This window comes from Camelina sativa, chromosome 18, assembly GCF_030686135.1.
Source record: "Camelina sativa cultivar CO46 ecotype springtype chromosome 18, ASM3068613v1".
NCBI lineage: Eukaryota > Viridiplantae > Streptophyta > Magnoliopsida > Brassicales > Brassicaceae > Camelina > Camelina sativa.
The window spans coordinates 11,604,007-11,625,282 of NC_141897.1; the positions used below are offsets into that span (position 1 = coordinate 11,604,007).

Here is a 21,276-nt window from a genome sequence, read left to right on the forward strand (position 1 = left end):
CTTATTTAATGGGTTGCGATTTTCTGAGGATGGTCCTTCTATTAATCACTTACTTTTTGCGGATGACACCTTGTTTGTTTGTAAAGCACAAATTTCCCAATGTGAGGTTATTAAAGACATTTTGAAGGTGTATGGTGATGCTACTGGTCAGACCATCAACTTGGATAAGTCTTCAATAACTTTTGGTGCTAAAGTGGAGGAGGATGTTAAGGCTCAGGTGAAGTCTATTCTTGGCATTCAAAATGAGGGAGGTACGCGTACTTATCTTGGTTTACCGGAATGTTTCAGTGGGTCTAAACGAGATATGTTGGACTACATTCATGAGAAACTCAAGAATAGAATGTCTGGTTGGTTTGCGAGAAGTCTCTCTCAAGAAGGAAAGAAGATATTGCTTAGAACTGTAGCCATGGCGATGCCAGTTTTTGCTATGTCTTGCTTTAAGCTTCCTAAGGCTACTTGTGATTCTCTAGCTAGCGCAATGTCTACCTTCTGGTGGAGCTCAATGGAGAATCATCGTAAAATCCATTGGATAGCTTGGGACAGATTGTGTTTGACAAAGGAGCAAGGGGGCCTTGGGTTTAAAGACATTGAGTTGTTCAACCAGGCTTTATTGGCGAAGCAATCTTGGAGATTGATCCACTATCCAAACTGCCTATTCTCCCGGTTCATGAAAAGTAGATATTTCAATGACAATCCCTTTATGTTAGCGGACTATGGTAAGAGACCATCATTCGCTTGGCGTAGCATCTTACATGGGAGAGCTCTTTTAGAGAAAGGGTTAAAACAAAGAGTTGGGGATGGAGTCTCTCTTAAAGTTTGGACTTCTCTTTGGTTGGAAGATGACAGGATGCGGGCACCTTTCATGAAGAATATTCTCGTGGATCTTGAACTTTCAGTTCATGATTTGATAGACCAAGATTCAAGAGACTGGTGTCTAACAGCTTTGGAGGAGCATTTCTTTCAACGAGACATAGACTCTATGTCATAGAGATAATACAACGGACAAAGCCAATTACCTCATCACCAGACTTTTTGGTTTGGAAACATAAAAAAAGTGGTGAGTACAGTGTTAGGTCTGGGTATTGGTTGGCTTGTCAGGTCTTTAAAGAAGAGGAGATCCGTTTAGCTTCTGCTCTGCCTACCTTAAATGGGATCAAAGATCAGATATGGAAAATCTTAGCTCCTACAAATATTAAGATTTTCATTTGGAAAGCAGTAAGTGGAGCCTTACCAGTGGCCGACAGATTAATTTCCAGGAGTATGAAAGTTGACTCTCGGTGTGATACTTGTGGTGTGGAAGGTGAATCAATCAACCGTTTGCTTTTCGTATGCGACCTAGCTAGACAGGTTTGGGCATTATCTGGATTTCCCCTGCCTGAGGATGGTTTTGACTCAAACTCTATCTACCAAAATCTCCACATCATTTTAACCATGAGTAAGAATAATAGATTGTCGTTGCAGATAAGAAGATCCCTCCTTTGGATTTTATGGTTACTTTGGAAAACCAGAAACAATCTGGTCTTTGAAGGAAAAGTTTTCCTGATTACGGATTTGGTCAAGAAAATCAGAGAGGAAACAGATGAATGGTTTCAAGCTCAAGAACTAGTCAGGGTGGAGGATAGTCGTCCCCAACAGGCTATTCCCTTTCATTCTCAGAGTTGGCGTCCCCCAGAGAAACCATGGCTGAAATGTAACTTAGCCTCAGTGTGGGACAAAGAGAAAGAGACAAGCGGAGCAGCTTGGGTTCTTAGAAACTCATAAGGTACTGTTCTTCTCCACAGTAGAAGATCCTTTGGGTGTATTAGAACAAAAGTGGATGCAGCGGTTCAGAGTTGTTTGTGGGCTATGGAAAGCATGAAAAGCTTACATATTCCGAGAGTGGTTTTTGGTTTGGAGCAAAAGGATATTACAGAAGCAATCAACAGACCGGCGGCTTGGCCTAGCTATAAAGCCCAATCGGAGTTTCTCTTGCAGGCGTTATCCTTTATCCCTGAGTGGAGAACTGTCCAAGAAACTAGAAAGTCGAATCTGGGAGCCTTCTTAATAGCAAGGAGTGTCACAAGGGATGAACGTTCACAATCATATGTTGCTCAAGGTTTCCCCTTTTGGCTACAGGAGGTTTTTGTTAATGACCAAAATTTGTGTTTTTCTTAAATTTTGGCTTCCTGTCGATGATTGTTTTGGTTCCATTTTTGTAGTGTGACAAACTCTGTTTACTTTTAACGGAATCATTCAGACGGAATAAAAAAAAAGTGGTATCTTTAAAAAAAAAGATACATTTTAATGGTATTTTCTGGGAGAAAAATAACAAAAAAAAAAAAAGTAAATATTTTTTAAAATTCATGTTAGTGATATTTAGGAGAATTGCTCTAAAAATTGTAAATTACAAATCCATAAATTTTTTTTTACTCTTTTCTGCAAAATTAAATAGGGCCGGTCGACTCGAACCAATATTAAATAACTGTTTGGCCTGTGGGGAAAGTTGCGAACCAGAAAAAGCAGCTCCGTCGTAAACTGATTCAGTTCCCCTCGGCTATCTCCACATCAAACATTGGTACTCTTTTTGTTTCTTTTCCCAAACCCTCAAAACTCATTCTCGTATCTGAAACCCTAAATTATGAATCTTTCGGTTACGTATTCTCGAATGATTTAGGGCTTCAAATAATCTCTATTCACCTTCAGTTGTTGATTTCTCCCTTGATTTGTTGACTTCTCATCAAACCCATATCGTATTATTGTTGTTTAGATCAGAAAAGATGGTGAATCTGTTCTTGTCTGAACCAAAGTTGAACGATGTTGTTGCCCACAACAGTAGCAACACCGATGTGATTTTACCTCTGTTGAACAAATTAGGCTCTCACATTCAATCGTTGGTGACTCGTGGAGGTCGATCAGAAGCTAGACTTTGGCTTTGTAGTGCTCTTTCTACTGTTTATATATCCCCTAGGAAGCAACTTAGTGTTTTCATGAAGTTGTTAAGATCAAAACCTAGAAAGTTGCAGTTTGTATCTCAGCTTCTGATAATGATGTTTGAGAAGAGACCTAGGAAACTTGGATCTTTGTTAGCTAAAAGAAGCTATATACTTGAGAAATTCTTTGAAGGTGAAGTGTCTCTTGTTTAATTTTAATCTCCCCATTGTTTACATTTATCTTGTGAGATTGTTGTGCTTGATGTTGAGTTTTTTTTTTTAAATATGCAGGGCATCCAAAGCGTATACTAGAGTGGTTCTCTCAGTTTGCTTATGACGGTGGGTCTGATCACAAACGTGGTGCAAAAGCATTGGCTCAGTTTGCGTTTACGAACCGGGATATTTGTTGGGATGAACTTGAATGGCGAGGAAAGCACGGTCAGTCGCCTGCAGTTGTTGCTACAAAGCCTCATTACCTTCTTGATTTGGATGTTCAACGAACCATTGAGAATTTTCTTGACAATGTTCCTGAGTTTTGGTCATCCAAAGAGTTTGCTGAGTCTCTGAAAGATGGCCAGGTTTTGTTCCTTGATACCAAATTCTTTATAGATCTGTTTATCGGTTTCATGTACGAGGAAGATAGGAATGATGTGTGGGATGCTGTTGAGGAGTTTCTTACGGAGGAGTCTTTCTCTTCTTTAACTCAGCATCTCCTTATCACACTTGACGAATGTCACTTGTGTCGGTTTCTTGAATTGCTTGGCAACTATTTCGAACCAAGCTTTGAATCTTGGGATAGTGGTGACTCGTCTTGCTGGCTCGGGGTTGTTCTTTCAAAATATGTTGACACGGAATCTATTGACGAGCTGTTACTTCTGAATTCTATTATCAACCAAGGTCGTCAGTTGCTACGCCTTGTACGTGATGAGAACCTCAATGGTGAAGGAGAGTTGTTGAAAGAAACCACGGCAGAGATTTTCGGAGGTTTGGAAAACGGCAGTAGCTTTTCTCTAATTCTGAGAGATCTCTCGAAGATGAAACACGAAGAGGTGATAAGATTACTCGGGTTACGTTCTTGGACTATTCAGTTCAGACTAGCAGAGGAATGTCAGACGCCAGATTCATGGGAGCTTCTATTTAGAGAAAATGGGATTGAATTCCGCAGGTCTAGTGACCACTCAATGCTAAGCCATAAGGGATTCTCTGAAGAAAGCGAATCTGACTCAGATAGTAGAAGCCGGGTTTCTAAAAAGAGGCACAAGAGGGAGAAGAAGAAAAGAAAGAAGAAAAAGATGAGGGCTATTGATGATGATGATCTTGGTGATGATGAACTTGTAGGTCTGCATCAAACAAGTCGAAGTTGGTTGCTATCTACTGATGGGTTTTCTGCAACATGGACTAGTGTAAGTTTCCTATTCTTGTTTATTCATGTTTTCGTATAGTTGACGTGTTTCTTATTTGTGTTGTTTTCATTTTCGTCTGAGATGATCTTTGTTCAGGTGGATATACCGGAACACATTGCAAAGTATAGTTTGTCGACATGGATGAAGTGGTTACTAGCTAGGCAAAAATGATTCACACACTTGGTACAAAACAGTAAGGTATTGGTTACAACCTCAACTTCTGTGATTTCTTGTACTAAACAAAAGGAGATTTCAAAGATGATCAACCTAACCTAGTGGTTTCTATTTACCCTTCATTACAGATCATACCAATAGGTACAAAAGTGAAAAACTCGAATATATTCACCACTAATATGTACAACATAATATGTTCATGAAGCAGTCAATCATTCTTCTGATCTTTGTTGATGAGAATGAAAAGATAGCAAAGTGTAAACGACTGTGGCAAATCGTCTTACGATTCTCAGGACAGAAGGTGTTAGAGCTAGCATCTCCGAACATAAGAACCTCTAAGAGTTATCAGCAAGGATACAGCTGAAGAGAAGTGCTATGACATTGAACAATCATTTCTCAGTAGAGTTACTAGAACTTCTAAGTGTAACAGAGTTAGATCAAGGAAACAGTTTAATAGAAGTGCTATGAAATTGAACAATCAATATTTTTTCAGTTGTGTAACTTTGGGCTGTTAAAGCCAACTTCTGAAGATGAGCGTTTGGGCTCACAACCCAACTGAATCGAGCCTCTATGCCATTTTATCTATTCACTGAATACTGATTGTGAAAATGAATTTTGAATATTGCCAAATAGTAATAGTACAAAGTCTTTGATGTTATCCATGGAAAGAGAAATAAAGTCCATCCATGTATTGGAGAGGAGCGAGTCAGAAAAAGTCAAAAAAAGATTCTTTTGAAAGACGGGTAAAAAAACTTCGAAGTTCAAGTAATTATTTCACATATCTTATATACTCTTTACATGGATTCACTAAATCTTCACGAATACACAAAATACTCGTATATATCATCAACTTTTTAATATTTGTAGTTACTTTACGAGTGGCCCTAGTGGTCTTCTGTGTCAGTGTCACGTTTTTATTAAATAACAAACAAAAGAAATGTAAATAGTTACACATTGGTGAAATTAAAAATAGTGAGTCACAGAGTAGTATTATTACACAAAGCTCAAAGTCACAGGTACAGCCATAATAGTGCCCCATTAACTTCTCTCCTCTGTTATAGTGAGTGTGAACAGTGTCTGAGTGAGAGAGAGAGAGCTTTGCAGAAAGAAAAAAATGCAGAACTTTTGGTTGGCCATCTTCTTCTTCCTGCTAACATCCGCACCACCGTCTCCTCTATCCTACGCATCCGCCGTTACTCTCAGCCGTCGTCACCTCTACGACTACGATTCACCACTTCCTCCTCCTCTCTCCCCCATAAGTCCTCCTTTCTTCCCTACGTACTCCGCCACAGCTCCCCCTCCTCTTCCTCCATCTCCTCCTCCTCCTCCTACCTTCGCCGTCTTCCCCACATTTCCAGCCAACATCTCCGCCTTAGTCCTCCCTCGCTCCTCTAAACCACACCACGCTTCTCCTACACTTCTCCTTCCGGCTATCTCCGCCGTTCTTGCCGTCGCCACAGTCCTAGGCTTGGCCTTGTTTCTCTACGGCCGGCACCAAGGGCGAAACCGTCATGTTAAGAGCAGTCATTGTCCTAGTAGCAACACAAGCAGAAGCAGCTATGATGATGAACAGAGTCACATCACAACTAACTTCAATATGGCTGCTACTACATCTCCCTCAGAGGTCTTCTACCTCAATACAGAGGAGTCTGAACATATAAGAACCGGAGGTACTTTTTTCTTGAAGCAAGACTCGCCGGAGATACGACCATTACCACCGTTACCAACTCGTAGCTTCCACCACAACAACTATGAAGCAGAGGTAAACGAAGAAGACGGAGAAGAAGATGTGTTCTTTTCACCTATGGCTTCTCTCCCTGGCTCAGAGACTTCAAGCCCATCTCATTCCTGCTCTTCCTCCTGCTCCGGCTGGGTTTCTCCAGCTAGGTCATTCTCTATGACCATGTCTCCACCAAACCCTAGATACTCTGACGCTACTAACCTTCAGTCTCCGTCACCGGAGAGACTAAGAGTAAGGAAACATAACGGAAACGGGTCGGCGTCTTTGAGAATGTTTAGCTTCTGGAATCAAAATGTGGGATTTGGGTTCCCTCGTATCTCTTCTGCTTCTACTTCACCAGACAGAGGATTCATAAGAACACCACTTTCTTCTCTCTACTCTTCAGTTTCTACTTCTCCTGATGGGTTGTTCCGGAAGTTTCTTGATAGTTCGCCGCCGATTTGGAACGATTTTAGTCGGAATGTGAAGTCTGTTTTGCTTTCTCACTCTGCTTCATCAAGAAGAGATTTTGTTATCAACATTGGTGAATCTTCATCTCAACAGAGCAAAGCAGCAGGAACAGTTCCTGCTCTTCCTCCTCCGACCAGACCACCTCCTATTGTTCCACCGTCTCAACCGTTTGTGGTTCAAAACGATGTAAAGAAACTCTCTTTTTCGGACCAACCTCCCAAACAGCAGCATTGGGACCGACTTAGATCGAGCTCTTTCAAGTAAGAAAAGTGAAAGCTCTTTTCTATCTCTTTTTGTCTGTTGTTGTTATTGATATGAGTCTAATGTTAGTTGAATTTGTCTGATTGTGTGGTAGATTGGACAAGGAGATGGTAGAGACTCTATACATTGGAAACTTGTCAAATCCAAGAGATCTTCCGATTCTAAATCAAGAAAGCAAAGTTTTAGATCCGAGAAAGGCTCAGAAGATTGCTACTCTGCTCCAACTACTTAACTTAACCACAAAGGATGTTTGTCAAGCTCTTCTTGAAGGTAAAAGAATCCTTAATCTATTGCCATGTGTGTTTTTGTAAAAGTTATTGATTTGTGTTCTTCTAATGATTGATTTAGGTGACTGTGATGCACTTGGAGCTGAACTTCTCGAGTGTTTATTGAGATTGGCACCTAGTAAAGAAGAAGAGAGGAGGTTGAAGAGCTTTAGTGATGATTCAGTGATCATCAAGCTTGGTCCAGCTGAGAGGTTTCTTAAGGAATTGCTTCATGTGCCTTTTGTGTTCAAACGAGCTGGTGCATTGCTCTTTGCGGCTAATTTCAACTCTGAGATCAAACGTCTCAGAAAATCATTCAGTGTTGTTCAGGTAATGCTGAAGATAGCAGATTTACATTTATATGTATCTGATGTTGTAATCTTATGTTATGTCTCATTAAGCTTATCTGCTTTTGCAGGTTGCTTGTGAAGAACTAAGCAACAGTAGAATGTTCTCCATACTTCTGGATGCTGTACTGAAGACAGGAAACAAGATGAATGTTAGAACAACAAACCGCTGTGCTGATGATGCTCATGATTTCAAACTTGACACGCTCCTCAAGCTCGTTGATGTCAAGGCATTAGATGGAAGAAGCAGTCTCTTGCATTTTGTTGTTCAGGAAATGATAAAATCAGAAGGCAGTGTGAGAGCTTTAGAAGGCATCAGAAACCTGAATTCAGAGCTGAGCAATGTCAAGAAATCAGCAGACATTGAGTATGGTGTTCTAAGAAGCAATGTCTTGAAGCTTTGTCAAGGACAGAAGAACATCGAGGAGCTTTTGCTACTGAGCGAGGAGAGTGGATCAAGTGGAGATCAAGGGCTGAAGTTCAGGGAGAGTATGGCTAGATTCTTGAAAGCTGCTGCAGAGGAGATTGTGAAGATTAAAATACGAGAAAGTTCAACGCTCTCCGCATTGGAAGAAGTCACAGAGCAGTTCCATGGAGATTCTTCCAAGGAAGGTCACACAATGAGAATCTTCATGATTGTGAGAGACTTCTTGTCTGTTCTAGACAAAGTGTGTAACGAGATGGGAGACTCATTCCCATTGTAACATTTTAAATGTAATGATTAGGAATGTATCTCTAGTTTCAGTGTGTTGTAACGGGTATGACTAGCGGCATCTCTGGAGAATATCTGTATCATTTTGGAAGACTTTAGTAGGTGTTTATGCTAATTTGATTCAAAATCTTGTCTTAGTTGGTGCGATGTCTATTGAGTCTTTGTGGCTTTCCCATTAGATTGTTGCGAGGAAGATACAATCTTCTTACTGGTGAAGCTATCTTTGTCCCCGTTGGTGCAATTATTGGGTGGTTGTACTGATAAGAAAGAAGAAGACACAAGCCAAGGGCAAAGAGCCCATATGCTTGCTAACAACATCTCGTGCGACAAATCCTTAGTTGTCAAATGTGATCTTTTGCAGTTTTTGAACAACTTGAAGCCATCATTTCTCGGAAAATCAAAAGAATTTGGTACTCTGTAACCCACTCTTCCACTTGAAGGTGCATATATATGTATGGATTTTAAGACATTAATTACTGCAATTTCTCAACTTGAAACCCTTTTATTTTGTACTGGTAACTACCTCATCTAGATCAACTACTAGTCTTCTGCAGCATCAGCTGTATCTTTCATTCATCCATTTGTTTTCTGTTAGTGGTAATTCGTTTGGACATCCAAATCAATGGATTGCAGGTTGTAAGCCAAATCTTTGGTTATATATTAGCAAATCGTTTAGATACAAATGGAAGAAATGCATATATATATATATATATATATATATATATTTCTAGTTAATTTGTGGTCAGTGGATAGGTGTATCTTTTAGAACACAGAAACACCATAGATATTAACGCGGAATTATGTCTACTCTTGTTTTTTGCTTGAGTTCAATGCTTCTGCATCCATGCGCTCGAGGATATGACGAGCTTCCTCCTCTGTGGCAGGAACTACATTTCGTAGCTTAAACCCATTGTTTCTGGCCTTTGCCTCTGGTCTTACAGTGAACTTAAAGTAGAATGTATTTGAAACCTACATCATATATACAACAAAGAAAGAGACCTCAAATAGACATAATGAGCTTCAAACTTGATATAGTTCGAGACATTGGCATGAAGATGCATCTTTTCTAAAAGTCAAGTTAGGATTTTACCTCACTGGAACGAATCTCTGGGCTTGTAACATGAGCAACAACTTCGATATTGATGAGCGGACAATCCAGTTTATCCAGTTGAGTGTAAAGCACACACGACTTGAAACGTAAGAAGTCCCCGACGTCCACCTATCATGCAAGTCCATTCACATAAGTTATATACAGAAGGAGAGAACGTGAACAATAATAGGATAGTAAGAAGTGATTAAGATACAGACTGGTCTTAGGAAATCGACGTGATCAACTTCTAAGAAGTAGGGAACTAGACCAGCAAATGTATAAGCAGTGGAGAAGGCCAACTCAAACGCTCTGTGCATTAAAAAGCCTCCAAAGATCCTCCCATGGATGTTCCTCTGCTGTGGTTGGCATATTAACGAATTCTCAAGACGAGTATCTTTAAGAAGAATGCTGTTTCTGTCTGCAAGAGCAGGCATGTCAGAGAAAATCCTTCCTTCAGCCAACCAAGCCTCGAGCTTCATACACTCCCCATGATCAAACTCCCTTCTGTCACCTCCCCTCTTCTTCTTCCTCAAGTTATTCCTAGCTTCGGCTTCCTCAAAGAGAAGCTTCTCAAGCTCGGTTTCCGGAGAAAGGCGGTTGATAGGAGCAGCCTTACCAGTCTTAGAGTCACGAGTCACGAGCCACAAAAATGAAGTTGGCAGTTAGCGCAACCGAATCCGAAGAAGCCTTGACATTTTCTGAAAACAACAAAACCAACCACAAAACAAAAAGCAATTTTTTTTTGTATTTTCAGGATACATGCCTGTAGTTTGAAATTTTGTAGACAATATCTATACATACTGTGTTCGGATTGCATAACTTCGAGTTGAATCTCGATAGATGAGCGACCAACCCAAATGACAGAAGCAACAGTCTTGAGATCAATGTCGACACAAATCGGCTTCTTTAAAAGAATCTTATGAACAGAAGCTGTAACAAGCAAGAGTGGCCTCGTTGTGCTATCATCATCAGAACAATGCTGAATCACAAATGTACACACACAGACACACATTAGAATCCTAAAAAGCATCGAAATTTGGCAAAATCAAGACAAAATAGAGAGAGGGTATACCTTGACAGAGATAGTACCGGCTAAAGCATCGAGATCTTCAAGCAAAATCCCGATACGGACCTCGTTCCATGGATCTCTGTACTGCTCGCGGAGAATGAAGTCAGTGGAGAAAGGGTAGAAAATGGTGGTTCGGCTATGAGAAGGGGTTCTGGTTAGAAGCTGGCTCTGAGGTGGAGCGTTAATAGGAGGATCAAGAAGTGATTCGAAGATTTTGGATCTGGCTTCCCATAAAGCTGTGGTAACCGGTGAGTGGTACATACCAGGCCACAAACTCAGAGGCTTCTTAGTTGAGTCACAAGGTGTGGACGGTGAGGCGAAGGTGGAGACGACGGAGATGGGTCTCCGAGAATTCATGGTTGGATTGGATGATGATGAAGAAAGTGAGAAGCTTTCTCTTGGGTTTTTGAAAATGAGGGAAGGTGAAAGAGATGCTGGTGAATCATTCAAAGGAAAGGTCAATTGGTTGATTAAGGTTCCGTTGACTTACGTTTAACTTTACAAGAATATTTAAAAAGTTAAGGTTAACTTAAAAAGTTAAAAGTTAAAAACTCCCCACTGTCTGATTCATTCACATCAAATTTATATAATTTTTATTTATTTCTTCTTTCTAATTTCACAATAAAAACATTTTTTATTACTATTAAGTAGTATTAATGTTAGTTAAATAAAACAAATTTCAGTGCTATAGTACACTAGTACCTAATCAATCATGTAAAATCATTTCAACCAAATTGAATAGTGCGCAAAATTTAGAAAGCAGCAAGGACGCAGTGGCAAAACCAAACCAGTGACGGTACTACGCTCACCAAAAGCTCCGTATAAGCAAGTAATAAGAGAGAGTGCATCTACAAGAATATTTCATATTACACCCACACCATCGACAAGGAGAACCCAAAAATAAAATGAAAGAAAGACAATACTTGCTTAAAACATATATATATATATATATGTAGTAGTTTATATATATCTTTGGACTGCTACGACTAAAGATGTCTCACCCTTCCTGCTTGATCAGCGAGCAACTATGAGCTCTTCGATGAAATCGCCTTCACCTGATTCAGAGGGGATTAAGATATCATCATCTACGGTGAAGTTGTAGCTCTCTCCAATGGCCCTCAGAAGCTGATACACTTCAAACATGGTTGGCCTCTGCTTTGGTACTTCCGGTAAAACGCAGTTGCATGCTACTTTGAGCACTTTGAAGATCTCATCATCCACACCGTTCCCCAGTAAAGACCTGTCAATCGCTTCCTGCAGTTTTGATTCACTTGATAGCTTTGTAATCCATTCCACAAGGTTACCCTTGAAGCTTTCTTCCTCGCCTTCTTCAGATACTTTTGTCACACTCGTTGCTTTTTGTCCCGTTACTAGCTCTAGAAGCACAACCCCGAAGCTGTAGACATCTCCTTTTGGAGTTGCGACCATGGTTCTTGAATACTCGGGAGCAACATAACCGAAATCCCCAAATTCTCCATTGACGAATGTGCTTAAATGGGTATCAATGGGGTTCATCAACCTAGCTAGACCGAAATCTGAGATCTTGGGCTCGAACTCTGCAGTCAATAATATGCATTTCGAGCTAATGTTGCGATGGATGATCCTCGGGTTGCAGCTGTGATGAAGCCACGCCAATCCTTTTGCTGCCCCAATAGCAATTTTCAACCTTGAAGGCCAATCCAAGGGATTGAAGGATTCTTCATCTGCAGGATGTAACTGATCATAAAGGTAACCGTTTGCCATGTACTCGTATATCAGAAGCCTCTCCTTATTCGCAATACAATATCCCAAAAGAGGGACTAAGTTTCTGTTTTTAACTGAGCCCAAAGTCTTCATCTCTGAGTCAAGCTCTTTCTCAGAACGTTGAGAATCTTGCAACCTCTTTATCATAAGTGGAGTCCCATCTTCAAGCACTCCTTTGTACATAGTCCCTGTTCTTCCTGTTCCAATGATGTTATATTTCTTGAATTCCTCTGTTGCCTTCATAAGATCGCTTAATTTCATCTTCGAAACTGAGTTCTTAAACATGAAAACCTGAAAACTCACAAAATACCAAACATATATCATAAATTCAGAACATAACAACAACAGTATTAAATCATCAATGAGGGTTTTTACCTTAACGCCTTTCTGTCCTTTCATCAAGCTCTTTGCCCATCTGTTTCCTTCAGGATCATCCTGCTTCTTCCTAACGACACCCATTTGACGGAAATAGAAGAACAAAACACCCCCAACGACTAATGCTGCCCCAGTCAATCCACCAACAGCCGCTATAATGATAACTTTACCACGAGAGCCATTAGAACTCTTACAGTCATCCAGAGGCTTACCACATAAATTCAGGTTATTAGCAAAACTCTCAGAGTTAATGCTGGTGCTGTTGAACTTTGGGATAGGACCTTCAAGACGATTGTCAGCCACAGAGAACGTTTTGAGCCGTCCGAGTAGCACTAACTGAGGAGGAAGCTGACCAGTGAACTGGTTATGCTGAAGCATAAGAGAGTTCAAAAAGGAAATGTTTGAGATACTAACAGGGATTTCACCAGAGAAACCATTGTAAGAGAGGTCCAAAGTGGTAACAAGGTGAATCACATCTGTAAGGTTTGATGGCAAAGGCCCAGAGAAGTTGTTTCTAGAAAGATCTAGACCAGTCAGATCAGAACATAGCTTAAATCCCTGAGGAAACACTCCTCTGAGACCCAAACCAGAGAGCTTAAGACTCAAAACCCTATTCTCATCATCGTGCCAACAAGTCACACCAGTAAACTTGCAGATGAAACCTTGTGCAGTCTGGTTCCCAAAATCCCAAGTTGACAAATACCTATTTGGATCCTCAACTTGAGATTTAAAGGTCTTCAAGCAATCAATGTTGGCCTGATTTGCATCGGCCAAGCTAGACAGTAGAAGCAGCAAACAGAGACAATTCCCAAAGAAAATTGCAAAAACTAACCTACCACCCATCTTCTTCATAAATCCCTCCCTAAATTCCACAAAATGGGTAAAATTACTTATAAACTAGAGAAACAAAATCTAGGGTTCTCTCCGATGAACATCAGAAACCTGTGAGCAAATAAAGAATCACAAGAATCAGAAAGAAGATAAGCGATCTAAAATTGAGTTGACTTAGAAAAAAGTTTCCAAATTTTTTTTTCATGAGAAATTCTAAGGAACTTACGAATCAAAATTAGAAATTGGACAAGACAGAAGCTTTGGTCTTCGTCGTTGTTGTCAAAGCTTCATGAGTGTTGAAGAGCACAATGAAGAAGAAGAAGAAGAAACAGCAAATCGCATCTGTGGCAAAGTGTTTATGAAAGAAGAAGAAGAAGAAGAAGAAGAAGAAAAGGGACTTTGAAATAATATAAAAAGGAAGAGTCGAGTCGTCTGGTGTGAGTGGGTTGACTGAGACTTTGGATCGTCGTCGTCGTCGTCGTCGTCTAGTGAAAAAGATCGTGAAGAACGGGGTAAAGCAAACCAAAAAGAAAGAAACACTGATGAGAACGCAACGCAATGACCCAAACAAAAACCAAATTGGTCTTTCCGCGTTAAATGTTTTTTTTTTTTTCTTCTTCTTCCTTCTCCTTTTTGACTTTTCAACATCATCATATCTTCTTGTGTGAGAGAGAGATGGACATATTTTTCTTCCATTTTGGTTTTAAAATATAAATCTGGATATTTTTCTACTGGTTTCTAGTTTTTGACCAAATCAAATAATAAAATATATGTCATCCAAATCAGTTCACTCGATGATTCGTATGTTGTAGTTTAACTTGTTTTACAGCCAGGAATTCCAAAAAGAGAAAAAAAAAAACTACAATAAAACCTTTATAAATTAATAATGTTAGGACCATGAAAATCTATTAATTTATAAAAATTTTAATTTATCGATAAATTAATAATTATTAATTTATAGAGTGGTTTTCCTAATTTGGTAAAAAAATTAAAAATAAGATTTAATCGTATATAACTAATATTTTTATAAAATCAATTACAAAGAAAATAGCAATTATCATGTTTTGAATATAACACTCAAAGATTTTTTATATAGTAAAAATATTAAAAATAAACTCTAATAAAAATTGATATATATATTTTCTTTTTTGGCGGCTTTTTTTTTTGGCGGCAATTGATGTATATATATACATATATTTAGATAATTTTATATAATTATTAATTTATATTATTGATGGGACCATATATTTATAAAGGATTTTCAAAAAAAAATTATTATCTTATTATATTATCGAATTGTGTCCAAAATTACACTAGTCTCATATTGGGACCGAAAAAAAATATTAATTTTTAGAAATTATTAATTTACCTGAGTATTAATTTATAGAGGTTCTATTGTATATGTAATCCAAAAACAATCAAATGGGAAGTTGTGAGGTGTGAGGTTTGAGTTTCTTGGTATAGATTGTGACTACTACCAATGTATTGAAGGAAATAAGAATATTATATCATTGTAAATACTTATTATTATATGTTCATAATACCGTTGATCCAATTATAATTTTTTTTTCAGAAAAGTGAAGTTTTTGTTCTGGTAAAAATTTTTCAAGTTTCAACTGATAAATTTAAAACGTTTCTTGAGAAAAAGATGTTTCGACTTCACAGGACACAAGACTTTTCATTGATCAAGCATGCTCTTTTCAGCTTTCAAATCTCTATTAATTTAATCGGCCGATTTTTGTGTTAGAGGTTCATTGATCATGGTGGTAAAAGCGACAAAAATACAAATTCTAAAAAGAAAGAAATGTGGGTTTGCATAGCATATCATCATTTATTTTATTTTTTGTTAGAGATGGACAAAAAAAAGTTCAGTTTGTTTATAAGCTTTTGTTAACTACTTTGAACAAATTTGAAAATATGTAATGGTTCAGAGCTAAACAGTTGTGGATGTCATTTCTTACAAGACCATTTATCGGTTTTGTCGGCTTTTTCTGAATAATAGCTGCTCTACAGAAATAGTAGAACAAAAGAATCCCAGAACAATTCCAACGACAAATGCTGTCACGGTAAATCCACCTAGTGCCGCTAAAATAACAACTTTACTATGAGAGTTGGTAGAAGTCATCTTACAATTATCCAGAGGCTTACCACACAGATTCAGGTTATTAGCAAAACTCTCTGAGGTAATGATGGCACTGTTGAACTTTGGGATTGGACCTTCAAGACGATTGTCAGCCACTGAGAACGTTTTGAGCCGTCTAAGTTGCGCTAGCTGGGGAGGAAGAGTACCCGTGAACTGGTTATGTTGAAGCTGAAGACTGTTCAGAAAAGTAATGTTTGAGATCAGCATAGGGATATCACCAGAAAAACTATTGTAGGAGAGGTCTAGAGTCGTAATATGTGGAGAGTACAAGGAAATGTTGGATGGCAAAGGCCCAGAGAAGTTGTTTCTAGAAAGATCTAGACCAGTCAGATCAGAACATAGCTTAAATCCCTGAGGAAACACTCCTCTGAGACCAAAACCAGAGATCTTAATACTGAAAACCCTATTCTCATCATCGTGCCAACAAGTCACACCAGCGAACTTGCAGATGAAACCTTGTGCAGTCTGGTTCCCAAAATCCCAAGTTGACAAATACCCATTTGGATCCTCAACTTGAGATTTAAAGGTCTTCAAGCAATCAATGTTGGCCTGATTTGCATCGGCCAAGCTAGACAGTAGAAGCAGCAAACAGAGACAATTCCCAAAGAAAATTGCAAAAACTCTACACACCATCATATATCGTGGAACCAAATAATCACAAATTCAGAAATTGTAAATAGCAACAATGCAACTAGAGATTCTTCACATTAAAAAAAAAAAAAAAAAGAATGAGTTGACTTAAAGCTGATGATAACAACTCACAAATTATTGCGGAAAATTTGTAAGGAACTCACAAATGTGCATGTGTGTTGAGCAAACCTGTTGAGTGTTAATGAATGATGTAAGGAATTTAAATAATATAAACGAAAAGAGTCGTCTGGTGTGTAGACTTGGATGGTCACTTGCCTTGTGGAAGAATCAAACAAAAGTTCGTAAAGAATGGGGCAAAGAAAAAAAAAAAACACTGATCACTGTTTGGTTTGAGAACAACGTAAAGACTCAAACCAAATTGGTCTTTTGCGCGTTAAACGTTTCTTTCTTCTTTTATTCATGATCAACATCAACATCATCAATTTTTAAGAGATGGACAAATACATTATTTCGCTTTTTGATTTTTTTAATTCATTTGGTATTTAACTATTTATGATGGTTTGGACCAAATCAAATACAAAAATATGACGACATCCATAAGAAATAAGGCAATTGCCTAATACTGTATAAGATTTCAAGAAAATGAATGGGGGGGGGGGGGGGACAGGTTCTAATCCAATTCAACAACTGTAATCGCAACCACAAAAGTATATGTGAGATCGTATCCACAAACACTATGCTAGCATACACTTCGAAATTTTGTATGATTTAATTTACATCAAGTTAGAACTAGCAAAATAAGAAATGATTAAAACAACAAACGAAATCTGAAAGTGATGTAGCAAATGTGCGTTAGGCATCAAAAATATTCACAGAGTTCAATTAAATATATATATATATATATGAGTATATATATATATATATATATTCACAGAGAATCATGAATCAAAGAAACAAACAAATTGTAAGGAATTTAATAATAAACATATAAACTCACAAGACAAAGTAATAGTAGATCTAATTGGTTATAGCACCAACTAGTATGTTTTACGACCTAAATAGACTAAACTTGTAGTTTGTTAGCAACATGTAGTAAATCGATCAAATTTCGATTGTTCGTTAAACCCTTAAACATATGGACCTGTCATATAACAAGATAAATTGGTCAAACAATCATCATTAATAAACAAAACCTATTTTGTGTGATGCTTTTACGAGGTAAACACAAACATGATGTTTTTTTTTTGTAGCGATGAGCGTCTTAATGGACCGTCTAAGCGTGTTGTCGGCCCAAATCGTTCTATTCAGACCGTCAACCTTTCTAGAAACTTCATTGACCGTTTGCTAAACATGCTGAGAGGAAGGCCTGATAAAGTGGGATGAAACCCATATCCAACAAGCATGAAGCCACATTGGTTTAAAGATTGAGTGTGTGTTTGGTGGTAAGGGAAATTTTTAGGAATTTAAAAGGGTTGGTACCAAAAAAAAAACATAGAGAGGGTGAAGATACCAATTAATGGGAAAGAGAAAAAAAAATAAAGGAGGAAAGAGTAAATTACAAGGAATTCAAGTTCCCCGGCAGCTTCAGACAAACTCACGTGACACACAACTTTAAAAGGATTTGACTAGAACCACTACGGTCACTTGGTCCGACCTAGGGATGATGGTGAAGGACGAGCCACCACACCACACGGTCCACACAAGACCAACGTACTCACGTGCCTGCGTACTAGAGAGTTAAGTAAAATTGGGGTGTGCTCAATAAAAGTGTCTGTTATAAATCTTACTTTGCTTTATTTTTGTTGTTTGGCCTCTCTTCCACTTTCCTCTTTCCTTTTTAGGGATTTCACTTTCCCCTTCTCTCTCTCTCTCTCTCTGCCTAACCTCGATTTCTCTCGATCGCTCTTCAACATGGATCCACGATCTTCCGGTGCTTCTTGAAGTTTTCTGATCTCTTCTTTTTTTAGGGGTTTACTTCGGTTTGATTTCTTCCGGGTAACGTTGTTTTTTTTTTTTTTTGTTCTTCTTTCTATTCAAGTGATTTCTTTATGTTGTGCTTCTCGAGTTCGTGTTCACTGTAGCTAGGGTTTGCTGATTTCTCCATTAATAACGAAAATTTTCTTCTAGGATTTTGAATTTTGCTCTTGAAGCTTGTTTGTGTTATGGATTGAGTAGTAATTTCACGGAATCAGTGAATCAGCTTGCCTTTTTTAAAGAACTCTCATTTTGTTTATCTGTTTGCTCTCTGATGAAATTCGTATTGTTTCCAGCTTAGTTTTTTTTTTTTGAATAAGTTCGTCGGATTAGTTCTTGAAGATGAGTTTGTTTCTCTGTGGGTGTATCTCTAGGAATATGATTTTTTTTTAATTTTCCTTGAATCGGTTGAAATTTTGTGGGGGTTACAAGTTCATTTGTCTTTTACTTGCTTGTAGGCCATTTATCAGTGATAGTTTTTACTGATCTTCGTATCTCTGTTCTTGATGATTTATTTTTGTAGTTGTTTGTGTCGTTCGAGTTTGGGATATTTTGGAGCTTTTCTTGCTGCTTGGACATTGGACTTGTTTGAATTGGTAACTTCTTTTGTGTTTGAAGTTTTATTGCTCCCTTTTTCTCTGTGGATATCTTCTTCTTCAATAAGATTTGTAGTTCTGACATGAGTGATTTATTTGTTCGAGGCTTTTTCATTTGTACTTAAATTACCTTTTTGTCTTTAGCTCTTTTGTGATGGAGGATACTCGGTCAGTTGCTTCGCTCATGGACTCTACATCGTCTAAGATTCAGCAGCTTCAGAAGGCGTTTGCTGAACTTGAAAGCCAGCGTGCTGTAACACTTAATCTGAAGTGGAAGGAACTCGAGGAGCATTTTCATGGGCTTGAGAGGTCCTTGAAGAGACGGTTTCATGAGCTTGAAGATCAAGAAAAAGAGTATGAAACCAAAACTAGGAAAGCTCAAGAACTGTTGGAGAAAAAGAAGGCAGCTGTTGAGGCTAAGGAGAAGGCTTCGCTAGAAAGGCTTCAGAAGAAGAGAGACGCAGCTATGTTTACTATAAACAGTGCTTTGGATAAGTACAACAATGCTCCCATCAGTAAACCTTCTATTGGTGAACGTTGGCCACAAAATGCTGTAAGGGATTCACCCAATGCCTTTGTTGCTGATAGTATTGCCGATGATAATCCGGATGGTACTGTGCAAGATGTTCAGATCTCACCTGTGATGGGAAATTTTGAGGTGAAGGCTTATCCACAGTTACTGAAATTGTGCGGGGATATGGACTCAACAGGGCTCCATAAGTTTGTATCAGATAACCGCAAGAACCTTGCATCACTAAAGGAGGAGATTCCTATTGCATTCAGAGCTGCAGCAAACCCAGCCAGCTTAGTGTTGGACTCTTTGGAAGGGTTTTACCCCATGGAGGCACCATCTGCTGATGGAAAGAAAGACGCTAACCTCCTGGGCATGCGCAGGACCTGTATCATGTTGATGGAGTGCCTTAGTATACTGTTATCTGGTTTGGGCCTCAACTCCCTTTCCACTGTTCTCTCAGAAAGTGTTAAGCAGAGAGCAAAAACTATTGCAGAAGGATGGAATCCACTGCTGGAGACTCTTGATATGGATGCTTGCAATGGTAATTCTTTAGAGGCTCATGCATTCCTGCAACTGCTAGCCACTTTTGCTATTGTTTCCGACTTTAAAGAGGATGAACTCTTGAAGCTGATCCCCATGGTTTCACGTCGCCGTCAGGCAGCTGAGCTGTGCCGTTCTCTGGGACTATCAGACAAAATGCCTGGTTTGTTCTCTAAATTTTGGATATGGCTGATTATCTTACAAGTTATGACAATTTGGTGTTTTGTATTCATGTGAGTATCTGAGTTAGGTCTCTGGTCAAGGACCTAAACACGACGTGGATTATGTTTTTACAATTTTAATAGTATTCAGATTCTCTACCTACAGCATGGATCTTAATCTTTGATGTGCTGTTCCTTCCATTCCAGGTGTAATTGAAGTTCTCATGAACAGTGGAAAACAGATTGATGCGGTTAACTTGGCATTTGCGTTTCAACTCACAGAACAGTTCCCTCCTGTTGCATTACTGAAATCTTACTTGACTGAGGCCAGAAGATCTTCCTCCCAAGGCAGACCTGGCAATGCATCTCCTGCTGTTCGGGCAAGTATTTCCTGACTTGGTAACTTGAATTATACATCTATTATAATTAAGAGGTTTGTTGTTAATGGACGTTGCCTAGAACTATTGGTCTGATCTTTATTGAACTATTGTTACCTTTTCTTGAGCAATCTGGCTGTTAGTAAATTTTACCTCGCTGAAAAATTTATGAGCTCTGTTCATCAGTTAGCTCTCATCTCTTTACTTCAGACTAATAAAAATCCTTATAACTCAATACAGATGCATTCATTATTAATTATTTTAGGTGTATAAGGTATCATAGTACTTGCTGATGCTACATTCAGCTTCAGATTTTCGTACATAATTTTATATTTTTGTACCAAAAGCAGGATGAGTTCAATGAGCGGGAGCTCACAGGGGTTAAAGCTGTGATAAAGTGTATTGAAGAGCATAACCTGGAAGAGCAGTACCCAGTTGAGCCACTTCAGAAACGGATTCTCCAGCTCGAGAAGGCCAAAGCAGAGAAAAAGAGAGCAACAGAACCCACAAAGCCTCAGCCAAAACGACCACGTGGTGCTCAACCCCGAGTCAGTGACAACAACAACAATAACAACAACAAGACAGGATATGGTAGAGTCATCCCTGAAAGGTACCCACAGTATGTGTATGACAACAGACCGTTCCTTAGCGGTCCAATCATGGCAGCACAAGCACCGCCACCACCTGCTCAGACTTACACTTTCAGTCCCGCTCCTGCACACGGGACCTTCTACGGGAACTGCTATCAGTACCAGGCTCCTCCTCCTTACTTTCACTAGTGATCAAAAGAAGGCGATGGTGAAATGTGACTGTGACTCCCCTTTGGTGTTAACTTGTGTGGCAGCTCTTTTTTTAACTCCTCTCTCCTTAGTTGTTTTCCCTTTGATGTTGTTGTGTACGGATGATTTTAGTATTTTTAAGGATCAACCCTACCCAAAACAAAAAACAAAACAAAAACACTCTTGAATTTTCTATTAATTATCTTTAATGTTGTATTGTTTTCTCTCTT

The 21,276-nt window shown here is 38.8% G+C and overlaps 4 protein-coding genes, 1 long non-coding RNA gene and 1 pseudogene across 13 annotated transcripts; 3 read left to right on the plus strand and 3 right to left on the minus strand.

Moving 5' to 3' along the window:
• The first annotated feature begins 2,295 nt into the window (after positions 1-2,295).
• On the plus strand, positions 2,296-5,069 carry LOC104760815 (uncharacterized). Of its 2 annotated transcripts, XM_010483781.2 has the most exons (5): positions 2,296-2,554; positions 2,747-3,102; positions 3,201-4,312; positions 4,409-4,510; positions 4,615-5,069. In XM_010483781.2, the coding sequence occupies exons 2-4, from the start codon at positions 2,757-2,759 to the stop codon at positions 4,481-4,483; spliced, it is 1,533 nt and encodes a 510-aa protein (XP_010482083.2). In that variant the 5' UTR covers positions 2,296-2,554; positions 2,747-2,756; the 3' UTR covers positions 4,484-4,510; positions 4,615-5,069. The 2 variants fall into 2 exon arrangements, with proteins under 2 accessions (XP_010482083.2, XP_010482082.2); XM_010483780.3 differs by having other exon boundaries at positions 2,320-3,102.
• A 319-nt stretch (positions 5,070-5,388) lies between these two features.
• LOC104760816 (formin-like protein 9) lies at positions 5,389-8,390 on the plus strand. Its single transcript, XM_010483782.3, has 4 exons — positions 5,389-6,937; positions 7,033-7,208; positions 7,287-7,534; positions 7,623-8,390. The coding sequence occupies exons 1-4, from the start codon at positions 5,601-5,603 to the stop codon at positions 8,253-8,255; spliced, it is 2,394 nt and encodes a 797-aa protein (XP_010482084.1). The 5' UTR covers positions 5,389-5,600; the 3' UTR covers positions 8,256-8,390.
• A 507-nt stretch (positions 8,391-8,897) lies between these two features.
• On the minus strand, positions 8,898-10,890 carry LOC104760817 (acyl-coenzyme A thioesterase 2, chloroplastic-like; annotated as a pseudogene). Its single transcript, XR_015588458.1, has 5 exons — positions 10,426-10,890; positions 10,155-10,332; positions 9,572-10,051; positions 9,354-9,482; positions 8,898-9,232 (listed from the first exon to the last, which is right to left on the minus strand). The product of XR_015588458.1 is annotated as an acyl-coenzyme A thioesterase 2, chloroplastic-like (transcript).
• A 306-nt stretch (positions 10,891-11,196) lies between these two features.
• LOC104760819 (probably inactive leucine-rich repeat receptor-like protein kinase At5g48380) lies at positions 11,197-14,037 on the minus strand. The gene is made up of 3 exons (XM_010483784.3): positions 13,598-14,037; positions 12,541-13,482; positions 11,197-12,456 (listed from the first exon to the last, which is right to left on the minus strand). The coding sequence occupies exons 2-3, from the start codon at positions 13,390-13,392 to the stop codon at positions 11,437-11,439; spliced, it is 1,872 nt and encodes a 623-aa protein (XP_010482086.1). The 5' UTR covers positions 13,393-13,482; positions 13,598-14,037; the 3' UTR covers positions 11,197-11,436.
• Positions 14,038-15,182: 1,145 nt separating this feature from the next.
• Positions 15,183-16,423, minus strand: LOC104760818 (uncharacterized). 2 transcript variants are annotated; one of them, XR_015588930.1, is made up of 2 exons: positions 16,277-16,423; positions 15,183-15,689 (listed from the first exon to the last, which is right to left on the minus strand). It is a non-coding gene; the product is annotated as an uncharacterized LOC104760818 (long non-coding RNA). The 2 variants fall into 2 exon arrangements; XR_015588931.1 differs by lacking the exon at positions 16,277-16,423 and adding an exon at positions 15,783-16,136 and having other exon boundaries at positions 15,280-15,689.
• Positions 16,424-17,598: 1,175 nt separating this feature from the next.
• On the plus strand, positions 17,599-21,264 carry LOC104760820 (FRIGIDA-like protein 3). 6 transcript variants are annotated; one of them, XM_087498604.1, is made up of 5 exons: positions 17,599-18,100; positions 18,603-18,675; positions 18,820-19,892; positions 20,098-20,270; positions 20,618-21,264. In XM_087498604.1, exons 3-5 carry the CDS (start codon positions 18,830-18,832, stop codon positions 21,044-21,046), a joined length of 1,665 nt encoding a protein of 554 aa, XP_087354730.1. In that variant the 5' UTR covers positions 17,599-18,100; positions 18,603-18,675; positions 18,820-18,829; the 3' UTR covers positions 21,047-21,264. The 6 variants fall into 6 exon arrangements, with proteins under 6 accessions (XP_087354730.1, XP_087354731.1, XP_087354732.1 ...); XM_087498606.1 differs by having other exon boundaries at positions 17,875-18,100; positions 20,098-20,289; positions 20,615-21,264; XM_087498602.1 differs by having other exon boundaries at positions 17,875-18,100; positions 20,615-21,264.
• Positions 21,265-21,276: the final 12 nt, after the last annotated feature.